The following is a 16,812-nucleotide window of genomic DNA, read 5'->3' on the forward strand; positions in this document are numbered from 1 at the left end:
TAGTTTTTTGTTTGAAAACATACAAAATAGCAGACTATTCTCATTTTTGCACAGTGGACATAACCAATTGTTGTTTCCAGCCGTTGGATTAAGCACACCTTTAAGTCATCTGTACAAATATTAGATGATGCAAATTAGCTGGCATTAAGGCATTAGCCAGCATAAAACACACCTTGGCGAAAGGTAAGAACTGTCATAATCCAAACTCCGATGACTGCCCAGTGTGTCTGTCCGACTCTCAACCCTGGTGTCTGTGAGGTCTCTGTGTAACAGCTCGTCAACTTCAGGAGATGAAGCACGCGGACTTCGTCTGTGACTTCTGTTTTCAGACTTCAAGGTATACGACTGAAAGAGTAAAACAGAAACTGATGTCAGAACTTTCAGGGATTCTAAACACTGCATATCCTTTCACATTTACACAAAAATTATTGTGTAAGTTTTCTTTTTAAATACCAAAGAAATCATTTTAATCATCTAGTCATCAGAACTTTCCACATTTGGATGCACATTCATTTTGATGCATGTACATTTAATCAATAATAGTTTGAAAAGGAAACGTAGCGCTGTGCTAAGTAGGCACCAGGAGTATCAATGTACTTTTTTTTTATAAAAACCGTTCAATTTGTACTGTAACAGTTATATATCCCCTAAGTATATATACATTTTGCTTTCATTAGATGATATGAGAAAACACAAATTTATAAGTGTATGATCAGGTTTGTTTAAACAGTGAAGTGACAGAAATCAATTGAGTATAAATCATACAAACAGGCCTCTTAGAATTAAAAATCTGTGCCACCCATTTATGAGTTACACAAATATAAATTCAGGCAACCCATTTCCTTTTTGTATATCTCATTTCATCCATGTAAATGATGTACTAAATTTAATGCACTATTGAAAAAAAAAAAAAGGTTATGCAAAATCATTCTTGCACATTTTCAGAGGCCTGCCAAAATGTCTCACCCTTGACGCACTCTTTCCTCGTGAAATGGGCATGGGTGTGCTGTAGACTCCACCTCTTAGCATCTTCTCTCCAGTCAAATCGAGCCGCACTTCAGAGACGGGTGACTTCCTCGGTGACCTCCTGGGTGACCTCCTCGGAGACTGCTTCGATGAGACACGGAGTCCGCTGTCCAGGGATGAGAAGCCTCGGTTTGGTGATGGGGTTCTCGAGTCGAAATCCCGGTCCAGGGCACGCCGGACAGGCATAGACGAGGAGGAGATAACTATAGATTCCTCACCAGGATGGATGGATGATATGTTTGCATCCTCAGCTGTTAATCTGATGGACAAAATAATAAAAGAGTTTTATAACTGTTGTGTGTTTAATTTGTCAATGAATGACTGAACAAATTAATGCCGAATAACACCCCAGCTAATACAGTGAATGAATGAATGAATGAATGATAAAAATAACAAAAAATAAACATGTGTTAAGCAAGAAATTAAACTGAGCAGTGACATTTTTGTTTTGTCAACTATGTGTAATATAAAAATAAATACACTGTGTTCCTGAATGGAACTAACCCCTTTAATTGTGTGACCATGTGAAGCACTAGTGTTGTAGAACTCACCTATACTCACAGTTATCTCCAGTGTTGCTCAACTCACCTATACCCATAGGTAAATGGCTCCCCACAAGCTAAGTTAGGGGAGCAATTAATCATTCCTTCCAATTTTGTTCATGGCACGGTCTGCCTATATGCATAGTGTCTGTTTCTAGTGTTTCTGAACACCTTTACGCAAGGTGTCTACCACTAGTGTTGCTCACTCCCCGATATCCACAGTGTTTATCACTAGTGCTGTAGAGGTTGGAGGTCGAGGATTTGTTGAGCATCCAAAGTGTTTATCACAAATGTTGTAAAGTCAGAACAACAACTCACCCATACACATAGTGTCTATTGCTAGTGTAGCGGTTGGAGGCCTACACCCATGGATCTAGACCTAAAGCATTTATCACTAATGCAGGCCGTCAAGTGAGGCGGTGGGTCAAAAAAATGGGAAAATAGGAATTTTTGTTGCCTGAAAATAGGGTTAAAATAGGAATTTTGCCCACAAAATAGGAAGAAAATTGGAATTTTGCATAAAAGTTAATGTCCCAAAATAGAGAATATTGCAGGGGTCAAGTGAGTGAGCCATCTCAAAAAACTAAATATGGAAATAGAAAACCATTAAAAAGATAATAATACAGGAAAATAAGACAATGTGTATATAATAGGAATAAAATAGGCACTTATTTTGTTTTAAGATGGCCTCCCAACACCCCTTGTAAGGTGTATACTACCAAATCAAATCCCATAGACGACAATAGTAACATATGTGGCTTAAACTCCTACCTGCAACGTATCAACCGACGTAAACGCCACGGATATAAATACTACCACCCCTTACACTTAAAATGAATCAGAAAAAAATGGGGGTCAAGCTGCTCGTTTCTGAGATAACGGGTAGCGTCTATGACTACCCTAGTTTCGCACAAAATTCGAGTACTTTTTTTTACAGGTACCCCATACATGTTTCAAGCACAAGGCTACTTGACACATTGGTACTAGATGAAATAAAATTGCAATTTTTTTTTACCCAGATGAAACTATTATTTTTTACAACCAACACACTCACATGTATAACCAATCACAGGACTTGTGGTGTTCACTTCTCTATCAAAAGTTCGGTGCACCTCGCACTTTGACCCAGCCGGAAGTTATTTGGTTTAGTACTACCTGTAGCCATCCCGATCCACCACTTTTTATTCAGACAATGCAGTGGTTGAATTTGGTTCTTTGGAGTAAGACTTTTAAAAAGCAACACAATGCAGTATTCCTTTTATGCTACTGAATAATACAAGTTACAAGATCAAATTTTAACTCTGAAATAACAGGGGTGTTGACTGAAAACCCCCCACAACAAGGCATTGCTGACCCAGTGACACCATCAAAAACAGCAGCAATGGCAGTGTATGTGTATGTGATCAACTGGATAATATAGCTGGATTTAGTAGCTGTGTGCTAACTGAATTGGTAGAAATATGTCAAATAATTATGATACTGCAGGTGTGCACATTTAATAGAATACTTGTTACAGTAAGCAAAGCACAACCTGCAAATGAGCACTGAAGTCCTACTTCCTTAGACACCATACACCAGTATATCAAAGGTAACCCTAACAGCTTCAGCCTGACTTCGTACAATTTAGACGTGATGAGAAATGTGGAAAATGTAAGATATTTGCACAAACACCCACCCACCCACCCAATTTAGCAGTTGTTTTGACTGTTCCATGATCATTCTTCAATATTTTATATAATATAGGAACCAATATACAATGAGCAGATAACTGAAATGATAACTAATTGTTTTTCATTTTATTTAACCTTGTTTAAAGGAGACCTTAATCTATCACAGCCATCCTCTCCAATGGTTTTATACATTTTAAAACAGTTAATGACCACATTATAAACTGAAAGTAGGTAACCAGAGGGAAATTCAGTTTTATGATCAACTGGTTATGAGAAGTAATATACTGCATTGGTGATATATATTAGTGTCACCCGAGATCGAAGCTGAAGGTTTTTAATGGCCTTCTCACTCCCCTAATAGCCACCCTGCCCACCCATAATGAAACAATGAATGATTTAGTATGCCTAAGTTGAAAAAGGATCATGGTCAATCACAGATCAGTCCAATTACTGCAATGTGTTTGCTGAAAACTTTAAATAATAGCATACATGTATATACACAATGCAATTACATCAATAGATTTTATACTATCTAGGAAGCAGCATCACATGCAGACCACCACCAGAACCTATACATGTTTAAAACAAGAAATGATTAGTATGTAGCTCAATGCATAGTTAACCATCACACAAGGTAACACAACTATCCACCAGCTAGCAAGCTAAACTGAGCATTTATCAGGCTTCACTGGAGCAACTGCATGCAAGCTAACTCAAAAGCACCATTACCTGCAGATAATGAACTAAAGAAATAATTAGTATGTAGCTCAAAGTCACTAGGCCTAGACTGAAAGGGTTGCCATATGATATCCTTTCAACCTTCTAGTTTCGAGCATTCAACAAGATCAGATATTACCAAAAAACAGAAACATATCCATAAATTCAGAAATTATAAATAAGAGGACTTTATATTGCATTGTGAAAATTAATAACTGGAAGCCTGTAACCTTGCATCCCATCTGCATATTCAGATTTCAATGATTATGCCACAGATATCACAATATGCCCATAGCAAGTCATCTGGAGCAAATGGTGTGAAGAGAAAAAATATGGTGTCGCTAAAAAAAATATTTTTAAAATGAAACTGGTCAAAAGTGCAAAAAAAGAGGGGGAAAATAGGAATTTTCATCAAAAAGAGGGCTAAATAGGGACTCATCAAAAAAATTGGAATAAACAGGAAAAAGTAGGATACTTGATGGCCTGCTAATGTTAAAAAAGTCAGAAGTAGAACTCCCCTATACCCACAGTATCTATTGCTAGTGTTGCTAACTCACCTACACAAATGTATACCCATAGAATTTATCACTGGTGTTGTAAAAGTCAGAAGTAGAACTCACCTATACACAAAACATGTATCACTAGTGTTGTTAACTCACCTATACCCGCAGTATATATCGCCAGTGTTGCTAACTCACCTATACCCGCAGTATCTATCGCCAGTGTTGCTAACTCACCTATACCCGCAGTATCTATCGCCAGGGTTGCTAACTCACCTATACCCGCAGTATCTATCGCCAGGGTTGCTAACTCACCTATACCCGCAGTATCTATCGCCAGGGTTGCTAACTCACCTATACCCGCAGTATCTATCGCCAGGGTTGCTAACTCACCTATACCCGCAGTATCTATCGCCAGTGTTGCTAACTCACCTATACCCGCAGTATCTATCGCCAGGGTTGCTAACTCACCTATACCCGCAGTATCTATCGCCAGGGTTGCTAACTCACCTATACCCGCAGTATCTATCGCCAGGGTTGCTAACTCACCTATACCCGCAGTATCTATCGCCAGGGTTGCTAACTCACCTATACCCGCAGTATCTATCGCCAGGGTTGCTAACTCACCTATACCCGCAGTATCTATCGCCAGGGTTGCTAACTCACCTATACCCGCAGTATCTATCGCCAGGGTTGCTAACTCACCTATACCCGCAGTATCTATCGCCAGTGTTGCTAACTCACCTATACCCGCAGTATCTATCGCCAGGGTTGCTAACTCACCTATACCCGCAGTATCTATCGCCAGTGTTGCTAACTCACCTATACCCACAGTATCTATCGCCAGTGTTGCTAACTCACCTATACCCACAGTATCTATCGCCAGGGTTGCTAACTCACCTATACCCACAGTATCTATCGCCAGGGTTGCTAACTCACCTATACCCACAGCATCTATCACCAGTGTTGCTAACTCACCTATACCCACAGTATCTATTGCTAGTGTTGTAAAGTGTAAATAGAACTCACCTATACCCACAGTATCTATCACCAGTGTTGTTAACTCACCTATACCCACAGTATCTATCGCTAGTGTTGTAAAGTGTAAATAGAACTCACCTATACCCACAGTATCTATCGCCAGTGTTGCTAACTCACCTATACCCGCAGTATCTATCGCCAGTGTTGCTAACTCACCTATACCCGCAGTATCTATCGCCAGTGTTGCTAACTCACCTATACCCGCAGTATCTATCGCCAGTGTTGCTAACTCACCTATACCCGCAGTATCTATCGCCAGTGTTGCTAACTCACCTATACCCGCAGTATCTATCGCCAGGGTTGCTAACTCACCTATACCCGCAGTATCTATCGCCAGTGTTGCTAACTCACCTATACCCGCAGTATCTATCGCCAGGGTTGCTAACTCACCTATACCCACAGTATCTATCGCCAGGGTTGCTAACTCACCTATACCCACAGTATCTATCGCCAGGGTTGCTAACTCACCTATACCCACAGTATCTATCGCCAGGGTTGCTAACTCACCTATACCCACAGTATCTATCGCCAGTGTTGCTAACTCACCTATACCCACAGTATCTATCGCCAGTGTTGCTAACTCACCTATACCCACAGTATCTATCGCCAGGGTTGCTAACTCACCTATACCCACAGTATCTATCGCCAGGGTTGCTAACTCACCTATACCCACAGTATCTATCGCCAGTTGCTAACTCACCTATACCCGCAGTATCTATCGCCAGTGTTGCTAACTCACCTATACCTGCAGTATCTATCGACAGGGTTGCTAACTCACCTATACCCGCAGTATCTATCGCCAGTGTTGCTAACTCACCTATACCCACAGTATCTATCGCCAGTGTTGCTAACTCACCTATACCCACAGTATCTATCGCCAGGGTTGCTAACTCACCTATACCCACAGTATCTATCGCCAGGGTTGCTAACTCACCTATACCCACAGCATCTATCACCAGTGTTGCTAACTCACCTATACCCACAGTATCTATTGCTAGTGTTGTAAAGTGTAAATAGAACTCACCTATACCCACAGTATCTATCACCAGTGTTGTTAACTCACCTATACCCACAGTATCTATCGCTAGTGTTGTAAAGTGTAAATAGAACTCACCTATACCCACAGTATCTATCGCCAGTGTTGCTAACTCACCTATACCCGCAGTATCTATCGCCAGTGTTGCTAACTCACCTATACCCGCAGTATCTATCGCCAGTGTTGCTAACTCACCTATACCCGCAGTATCTATCGCCAGTGTTGCTAACTCACCTATACCCGCAGTATCTATCGCCAGTGTTGCTAACTCACCTATACCCGCAGTATCTATCGCCAGGGTTGCTAACTCACCTATACCCGCAGTATCTATCGCCAGTGTTGCTAACTCACCTATACCCGCAGTATCTATCGCCAGGGTTGCTAACTCACCTATACCCCCAGTATCTATCGCCAGGGTTGCTAACTCACCTATACCCACAGTATCTATCGCCAGGGTTGCTAACTCACCTATACCCACAGTATCTATCGCCAGGGTTGCTAACTCACCTATACCCACAGTATCTATCGCCAGTGTTGCTAACTCACCTATACCCACAGTATCTATCGCCAGTGTTGCTAACTCACCTATACCCACAGTATCTATCGCCAGGGTTGCTAACTCACCTATACCCACAGTATCTATCGCCAGGGTTGCTAACTCACCTATACCCACAGTATCTATCGCCAGGGTTGCTAACTCACCTATACCCACAGCATCTATCACTAGTGTTGCTAACTCACCTATACCCACAGTATCTATTGCTAGTGTTGTAAAGTGTAAATAGAACTCACCTATACCCACAGTATCTATCACCAGTGTTGTTAACTCACCTATACCCACAGTATCTATCGCTAGTGTTGTAAAGTGTAAATAGAACTCACCTATACCCACAGTATCTATCGCCAGTGTTGTAGAGGCTGGAGGTGGAGGATTCGTTGAGCATCTCGCGGTGAACCTCCAGACGCTGGTGGAGCGACTCCTGCTGCTTCTGCAGGTCGCGTTCCATCTGCACCTGGATACCTTCGATGAGTCGCTGATGTTCAACGTACTGTGACTGCAACTCCCGGCGGTGCTGCTTCTCCAGTATCTTGAACATCTGCAGCCACGATAACTGAGATAGATACAAGACAAAATGTTTATCTTTCACACACAACTCCTCTCCTCTCCCCCCCACCCAATCCTCACAAGATTTAAATTCAACTTCATCACAAAGTGTTTATTTTTTCGTTGTTAATTTCTAACATTTTAATAAATGCTACAATTTATATTCACTTATATTCACAACATTTATAAACATCACACTAAATAATTATCTACTTAACATTATAAACATCACCGTCATGGTTATAAGGGCCATAATTGTAAATGACATTTTTGTTTTGTCTAAAATAAATCTTAATACTAATAACATTAATTTTAAGTTTGGAAAATCAACATTCACATTATGAATTTACTCTGATAATTCGAATTTACACTAAAAACTGTTACTATAAAACTGACATGTGCGTGTACTTTTGGTCTAAGGAATGGTGCTGAACACCGGAATCTATAAATACAGGTAACCACACACTGATTGCCTTGACATTGTAATAAAGGTTGAAGTAAAACGACCTACCTGCTGATCCTGGAGAGACTTGAACCCTGGAACTGGGCCAGAGCTAGGTGGAGACACAGCAACACCTGGACTCCAGCTCGCACTCTGATGGACACTGGTCAGCAGTGGCCTTGACCTTGTATACAGTTCATCTCTGTCATGCCCATGTGTCAAGTATGATCCTCCCAAGCTCAAGTTACCCTCTGAGGTATCATAATTCCTACCAATATCTTTTGTCTTATCACTCGGGATATAATCAGTTTCATAGAAGTCTGTCCTACTTCTGCTAGTAGGTATGCTTGGAGGTTTTAATACATACTCTGAGCTTGGAGAAACAGGAGATGGACTAGGAATTTGTCTGGCTAACCTCGGTTCAAATTCTTCCTCCTGTTTTCCTGTTTTTTGTACTCTTGGATCATGAGAATATTGCTTTCTTTCATTTTCTGACCAGTCACTATCAGTTAAATTTTCTGTAACATGGCCAAGAGGTTTGTGGTCATCCAGCACAGTAGGATCTGAATACTGCTGATCCAGATTCTGGCTTGACACACCTTTAGATGTAGTTACTTCAGAATGACCAAACTCTACAAATCTCTGAAGCCCTGCTGAACTTTCTTTCACTCCATAACATATTGGTTTTTCGTAACCATCGTCATCATCATCATCACTTCTGCTTGGCAAATCTGGTGAAGGAAGCTTTGAATAATTCTTTACATGATCTTCCAAGTCAAGGCTCTGACTATTTTCTAATCCTGGAGTAAGTTTGTTACCTTCATCATAGATATCATCATGTGTGGATTTAGTCAACTGTCTGCCACCATCAAGTAACTCTTCTTCAATTATTTCCACATGCTCTATCATCTCATCTTGTGCCAGATCTGATGCAGATCCACGCCAGCCATCAACCGGTTGCCTGGTGACAAAATCTTCACTGTCAATATTTTCTTCCTTAGTTTCCATGTACTCTATCTGCACATCATTCTCAACACTGTGAGACTCACTCACATGTTGGCCGACAAGACCATCTTCAGGACTACCAATCATAATTTCACCTTGAGGAATTTCTTTGTGAATAGCACCATCAAGATCAGCATCTAACACCTGCCCAACTCTGTCAGGAATGCTTTCAGAGTCAAAAGTAGCTCTATTAGTATTCATCACCGGTGTCTCTACATGTTCACTTCTAGCAAAAAAATCAGAGTTGCTTCCATAACCAGAGCCTCCACTGTTTTCTAGAGCTTGGTTTAGAAGCTCTTGGACAATATTGATGGCTGCAGCGTGGTGTTCCTCGTCAAGGACTTCACCGAGTTTACCATCGTTATCTTGCTCTGCAAGCTCAGCATCCCTGGCTCCTCTCATGAGCTCCTCATCACTGTGATGTTCTTGATCATCGGCTCCTCTCATAGCCTCTTCATCACTCTGTTCTCCTGCACTGCCAGCTCCTTTAATCGGCTCCTCATCACTCTGTACACCTGTATCACCAGCTCCTCTCAAAACATCCTTATCAATCTCTATTCGTACACCACCAGCTCCTCCCTTAGCCTCCTTGTCACTCTGCAATACTGCCTCACCACCTCCTTTTTTTGGATCCTCATCACTTTCTATTCCTGCACCACCAGCTCCTCTGAAAGGCTCATTGCCATTTTGGTCTCCTGCTCCTCCCCAAGGAGCCTCATCACTTGCTACTCCTTCATTATCAGTTCCTCTCATGGGCTCCTCACCAGTCTGCTGTCCAGAAGATAAAGGATCATGAATAATATCTGGAACACTGAATCCTACAGAGGGGTGAGCAGGTAAACCAGTCTCTTCTACAATAATTGTCTCATTATTTGCTGTTTCTGCTGTCATGTCATCACTTTGCTCCTTCACTACAGAATCATTCTGCTTCAAGCTCCCCTCATCATTTGTTCTACTGTCCACATCAATTTGTATTTGAGTTTCTGTTTTACCCTGATTAACATCAGCGGTCTCCTTAGATAGGACAACCTGTCTTTGAGCAGTGGAAGCCTCAACAGGGTCGGAATCTTGTCCTGGAGTTACGGGTCTTTCCACAGAAATTCCTGAAAAGAATTCATCCATGTATTCCTGGTCAGTCTTAAGGGCAGGAGTTAATTTCTGTTCATCAGACTTGTTGCTACCAGTTGGCTGTTTTAGTTCCATGATTGGTTACCTGAAATGGAGCAAACACATTAAAATGTAAATGATCATTGACACACAATACAAATACCGTACCATATTAAATTTCGATGAAATCAGGCAATGAAATAAACATAGAATGTGTTAACCCATGTATATAGATTACCATAAATTATGGGCCGCTTTGTAAGTTAAAAGTTTTCATTAAATATGATTTTGAGGCAAACAAAGCACCTTTTTCAACTTTCTTGACATTAATTGGTAATTTCCTTGTAATCTGAATGACTGTTCACAACTTATTTTGATGCCTGTGAAACCTAAATATTGTTTTGAGCACAACAATTTAGTCATTTTGAGAGATTTAAAAAAAAATTAAAAAATAATAATCGTAATTATTCTAACATTAATTTTTTTTTTTAAATGCAGGACTAGGAGCATGAACAATCACACTCTTCAAAGAAATTAGATCTAGCGTGAAAGTGTGATCAATATTTAGCTCCGCTCAGATTGAATTTTACTCGTACCCCTCAAAAACCAGTCTGATTATTCATTGTCACTGCTTTAGAATTCTTGATTTTAAAAGCCCAAAGCAAAAGATTACTAATGTTAAAATAAATAGAAAAAAATAAATCAGATAACAGCAGGGCTTCTAGAATTTTTATACAATCCACTGGCTATGGGATCATGATCAGTGATTTTAAAAATTTACTAGCCATGATTAAAAAATCACTAGCCCTACTTTACTTTAAGTTAATACAATTTTACTAAATAATAGTAACAATCAGATATGTCACCTAAAGAGGGAGAAAAGAGCTTAAAAACACTAAATGGAGGTGGGGATGGGGGCAGAATATTCATATTTACAAAATAGATTTGACAAAAACATATCACTAGCTGTCGGGCGTGGCAATAGTAGTTATTTACTAGCCCAACATTGAATATCACTAGTCATGGGAATGGGGCTACCATAATCTAGAAGCCCTGGATAACATTATTTGCAGGGAAACATGCAGGAACCATTAATCTGGTATATAAATCTGTCATCAAACTGAATAGAATATTGTGTAAACTTTATGCAATATGGCCAATTTGAACTCACACATTTACAACTGGGCTCGAACTTAAGTATTTGTTACCTACGGCAATTATTTTGTTTTTGATGTCAGCAAAATGTTTACCGACAGCAATTTTGAACCAGTAACTTTGGCAACAAATATAAAAATCAAGTCGCTTCAACCGATGGCAATAATGTTTATCCATCGGCAAAAAACTGCATTGGTCAAGCCCTGGATTGATGACAATTCATATTGATAGTCAATTGCTGTCGGTGAAGTCATTAAGTTCGAGCCGTTACAAAATACATGATACATCAACAAGACAAACTCCAATAGCATTTATCGTAGTTTGTAAATAAAACACATTTTGTTTTTATAGTCTTTTTGGTATGAGTGCAACCCATATGGTATATCCCCTTTTCAATGGTTAGGGTTAGAGTTCTTTAGTCTTTGATGTAGAGGGGTACGGTCGAACTCTTTCCGTGTTTTGGAGTGTATGTTAGCTTTGTACATAAACCATCATTCATTCCAAGCATTACTCCAAATAACAACTCAACAAAGCCAGGCTTGAGTCATTTTGAGAATGATTAACTGGCACAGAATATGACCAAGTTCAAGTGAGTTCAAGTGTCAGTCGCAAAATGGCCTTTTGTTTTTGTATACACTGATTATATATCAATCAAACAACAGCTAGATTTAAAAGTGCCTACACTTACGTACTAGATGCACTAGTTGTAATGAATGCAGATTGTGCATGAATTAAATTTGACATTAAAAATAAAAGCGCTGCGTTTGAAGTTTGCGCTTTGTTTGTTTCCTGTTGATACTTGTGCCAATCGACGCGGGATTTGGTAGTCGTGAAGGTTCTAGTTTTGTTAATTTAAAGTTTTGCATAAATTAAAGAAAAACGTTATGAAATTTGTTATTAGAAATATGGTATTAAAATAGAGCTAGAATAATACATTATTAATGTTAGGATTATACTTTATTACGACATTCTCGCTGGTGTAAACACTTCCGGTATTGTGAACTACATCCGGATGATCAAAACATATGACCACAGAGCCTTTGGTTTTTATATTTTCTGATCATCATGATTTGTAATCATTACATAATCATTATTCATTAAATTTTACATGTACGATGCACTGTGTGTAATAAACAACTTTTCCACGGGCCTTTCAAAGGCTCAAAGTCTAGCAAAGCCAGACATAGTTCACTGCCTGAAATTATTATTATTATAATTTTTTTTTTTTTTTTTATGAAGAGTAAACTGTAAAGGTTATATCTTGAACTGTGGTTATAAGCAGGCCCTTAACTTGAAGTAGATAACTAGATTATTCAATTTAGACATGTACTTTTTAATTTTACAAAGATTCTTTGGGAAACCACTGATTATGCAGAATATCAGCACATTACAATTCTAATATTCAAGAGTGAAGTAGCCTATATCAGTATATATATGCAAATGTAAAAATCAATAAATTTGCTCTTTCCCCACCCCTTTTTTAAAATTCACAAATGATATGTAAAAGTAATGATATATGGCTTAAACGTTTTAATCAGCTATTAAAATGTACATAAACTGCATGTTGAAAATATTTTAAAATTACAGTTTTGATGTCACAGTGATAAAGATACACTGTACAACACTATGGAATTATACTACTGTAAAATACTTTATTTTCATGGGATAAAATTGGTGCGATTTAATGAAAATCAGTCCGTTCGCGAGCATTTATTTTCGCGAATTTGCCATGCTTTACCCCAATAAAAAAGTAAATAAACTGAAGTCAATAATTTTGACATTTATTGTTTACAAAATACTGTAAGCTTACATAAGGTGCTTAGGCTACCCTGTGCTCTTTTTCGTAATCCTCAAACATGTTATAAAAACAAAGCCGAAAACAAAACAAAATGTGAAGGTGCAATGCTAGCTCAAGTTTCATTTAAACAATATTTATTGACTGTCAAAATACTTGTTTACTATGGTTTGTGATTGACCAACAGGCAAAACCTTTAATGTAAAGGCCCAGTATGAACTATGAGTATTGTATCGCTGTAGAAGCCCACCCCAGATTACTTTCACTTCCACATTTTAACATACTGTGAGGTTTACTTCCTTTTTAAAACACGTGTGTTGCTTTCATCGCCATCAATTATGAAAGAAAACCATACAAAATGTAGTATTGTTTATTATCTTATAATATATTTTTCTGTACAAGTTTATACATTGTATATTGGTGTTTTGCTTGTTTTTAAATTTAAAGTTTTAAGTGTTGCATTGTTACTACTATTCCCATGAAACGGAAACTAACAAGATCTCGGCCCGACTATGGTCTGATTGAATGAGACTACTTTTTTCTTCTTTTTAAATGTCCAATTTTCGTCAGCCTTTAATTTCGTGTGTAATTTATTTTCACAAATTTTATTCCAACGCGAAAAACGCGAAAATAAATCCACGCGAAACTAAAGTATCTTATAGTATTAATGAGATTTTAAAAAACAAACAAAATATGTACTGGATTCTGTTTTGAGAATTTATTATGATTTAATAATGTAGTAATATAATGTGATGTGCACAACATTGACAAAATTAATGTGTAAATGGTTGGTTAATTTTGTTAGGTAAATATATATATATATATAATAATATATACATGTACATGTATATTACCATAATTAAGTTGGACACAAACAGCTGAGGTGACATTAAACTAATATTCCTTTCATTTCATTAAAGCTGCTGTCTCTAGTCATTTAGTCTCCATCTTACACATCATTTACTTGGTGTATGCAGGGAATATTTGTTCAGTATCGCGTCAGGATTTGCTACACAAGTTTCAGAGATCATTCACACAATTTTGAAACATTAAACATTTTGTTGCTAATCAATTTTAAATTTATTAGAAATATCGTTAATCAAGATATCCCTGGTGTGAAACAAAATCCACTATGCCTTTAATAAACTTACAGTATGTCTTCATAAACAGCTGTTATCAAAACCCTAACATGCTATATAGCCATTGTAGGCCATAGTGTTAAAGTGAATGACTTTGTTAATTTCACTATGAAGATGTTTTTGGATTAGGGGTTGTCGCAGAAAGAAAAGTGTTCAGATTTACTTTACATAGTACATACATACATGTACCTTTGTAACACCACCGACAGGGATCGATCATAGATCGACTGTCCACATATCGGGTGAACGCTTTACATCCGGGCTACATCCAGTTCCCCCCTTTTATGTACAGGAATAAACAGGCTTATAAGATGGGAATCTGGAGTTGGGTAGCCTAGTAACCCATGAGTAGGAAATTGAGCATTTTTCGTGGTAAAGATGTTTTAGTACATAACTAATAATTTAATGACGTCGTGACTAGTTTCTACAATTTGTGCTGTTTTATGCTACATATATAATGATTATGCCAACAGCAGGGCATCCTCGGGAGTACCCTCTGCTCCAACTCTGCTAAAGTTTGTTCAAATACGACATGAGAAATTCCACACTACTACAAATCAAGTAAATTCTGTAAAAAAGGGAGCTCATTAATTAATGATAAACAACCTTTTGCTAAAGGAGCACAATAGGACACAGAAAATTAATTTTAACACAATGCATATTGAAAATAGCCTACAGACAGCAGCTTTAAGGAATATGTTTATTTAATTTTTGTAAGGAACTCAATTCATACTGTATTTTCTAATCTGTTACCAGAGATACAGAGTATTGACGACATTCCTATGATGATCTGCCTAAAATCTCTCTCTCAGCTAACACCAAACATCAAGTGCCTTCTTCAAACAATCAGACTTGATTACTTTCACAAAATCTCAAGAGATAGTCTACTATTCTTCCGATGCATTATCAGCAGTGGTCGTAAATACTTTGACTCCTTCCCAAATTGCCTTATCGCAAAAGGAAATACAAATGTGTTGATGATTCCTAGACCGACTGTTTTCGTTGTCAGGAACTTCAGTACCACCTTGAGTTGTGAGGTATTAAAAAAGACTTATGTCTTCCTGGAGTTGAAGGAAGGGGATTTAAAGGAGATATTTGTGAGAGGCAGTGGACCCGGTGGGCAGTCGGTTAACAAGACGGCAAACTGCGTGGTACTGCAGCACATACCAACAGGAGTTACAGTCAAGGTAAGCTCTCCAATGTTCCTGCAGCAGCCATTGGTTCCAGTCTTCTTTTAACAAGAGGCGGGAAGTAGCCCAGTGGTAAAGTGTTCACTTGATGCGCGGTCGGTCTGGGATCGATCCCCGTCGGTGGGCCCATTGGGCTATTTCTCGCTCCAGCCAGTGCACCACGACTGATATATCAAAGGCTGTGGTATGTGTTATCCTGTCTGTGGGATGGTGCATATAAAAGATCCCTTGCTGCTAATCAAAAAGAGTAGCCCATGAAGTGGCAGCAGCAGTCTTAAAAGCATTGATAAATTAAAAACAAATATATATATTTGACTATGTTTAATAATTGTGATTGAGGCTTTCACTGGAGTTGCATCAGCAAAAACAGTGCCAGTGTTAATTGATTTTACTTAAGATTTTACATAAGAATCACTGAATGATGAATGCTGAATGCTGAAATGAATTGTGAACATTGCAGTTTACCCTTGAATGTACATGTACTGCATCACCATACTTATAAACCAGTAATTAAGACATCTACAGGGCCTGCAAAGTATTTATATTTAAAAGTTGGATATAATGGGGCACTGTTATTGTAATTTGAAAATAGGGGGGACTGTCAATCTGATGGCCTGGGGGAGGGAAATTTAAGCCAAATTAAGGGCTCAAACTACTTCAGGGACATGCTTCCTGAGAACATTTTAAATTTCAGGTGTTCAAATTTGACATTTCCTGTATTGTGAGCACAATAACAGGGAGAAGTTGGGGGGCATGACCCCTGCATTCCCGTCCCCTATTCCACGGCCCTTGATGTATGTGTAATTTGTTTTATATACGTGTTCCAGTTTGGGAACAGGATGTAGTCCAGTGATAAAGCACTCTTTTGATGCACAGTCGGTCAATTATCAATCCCCATTGGTGAGCCCATTGGGCAATTTCTCATTCCAACAATTTTCTGTTCCAGTTTGGGAAAAAAGAAGTTTGCACCTATTTTTTCAGTGTCACGAGACTCGATCCCTGGATAAGAATCGCCGACGAGCTCGAGAGAGGTTACAAGAGCAAGTCGACTTCTGTCTGAACGGAGAAAACAGTTTCCTGGCTTTGAGACAAAGAGAGCGTTCACAGAGTCGTCTGCATCAGAAGAAAACCAACCGACACAGATTGCAAATGAAGAAAGCTTTCAAAGAACGGGAAGGACTAGATTAAAACCATTAAACTGGAGTCAAACATTCTGTTATATATTAGACTTTTGATTTTAACCTTTCAGATATAATTTCTAATTTTTTGTTTGTGAAAAGAGAGTGAACTTAGTAATTATAAAATTGTTTATTTACAAACACAACAAGTGGACTATGGGTAC

General features: G+C 38.6%; 2 protein-coding genes across 5 annotated transcripts in view; one reads left to right on the top strand and one right to left on the bottom strand.

Moving 5' to 3' along the window:
* The window catches only part of LOC121368448, a 31,257-nt gene extending 19,123 nt beyond the window's left edge, over positions 1-12,134 (bottom strand). Inside the window, exons 1-5 of one of the 2 annotated variants that reach the window (XM_041493181.1) lie at positions 12,035-12,134; positions 8,149-10,297; positions 7,415-7,644; positions 967-1,285; positions 173-345 (exon numbers count right to left, since the gene is read on the bottom strand). In XM_041493181.1, coding sequence (XP_041349115.1) covers positions 173-345; positions 967-1,285; positions 7,415-7,644; positions 8,149-10,287 — 2,861 coding nt within the window. In that variant the 5' untranslated portion in view covers positions 10,288-10,297; positions 12,035-12,134. The remainder of the gene's footprint in view (positions 1-172; positions 346-966; positions 1,286-7,414; positions 7,645-8,148; positions 10,298-12,034) is intronic. The other variant, XM_041493182.1, reaches the window with a different exon arrangement.
* A 209-nt stretch (positions 12,135-12,343) lies between these two features.
* On the top strand, positions 12,344-16,658 carry LOC121368452 (probable peptide chain release factor C12orf65, mitochondrial). Of its 3 annotated transcripts, none has more exons than XM_041493187.1 (3): positions 12,344-12,456; positions 15,037-15,467; positions 16,452-16,658. In XM_041493187.1, the coding sequence occupies exons 2-3, from the start codon at positions 15,063-15,065 to the stop codon at positions 16,656-16,658; spliced, it is 612 nt and encodes a 203-aa protein (XP_041349121.1). In that variant the 5' UTR covers positions 12,344-12,456; positions 15,037-15,062. The 3 variants fall into 3 exon arrangements, with proteins under 3 accessions (XP_041349121.1, XP_041349120.1, XP_041349119.1); XM_041493186.1 differs by having other exon boundaries at positions 12,349-12,418; XM_041493185.1 differs by having other exon boundaries at positions 12,350-12,389.
* The last annotated feature ends 154 nt before the right edge of the window (positions 16,659-16,812 follow it).

The sequence above is a fragment of the Gigantopelta aegis genome, chromosome 3, assembly GCF_016097555.1.
Source record: "Gigantopelta aegis isolate Gae_Host chromosome 3, Gae_host_genome, whole genome shotgun sequence".
NCBI lineage: Eukaryota > Metazoa > Mollusca > Gastropoda > Neomphalida > Peltospiridae > Gigantopelta > Gigantopelta aegis.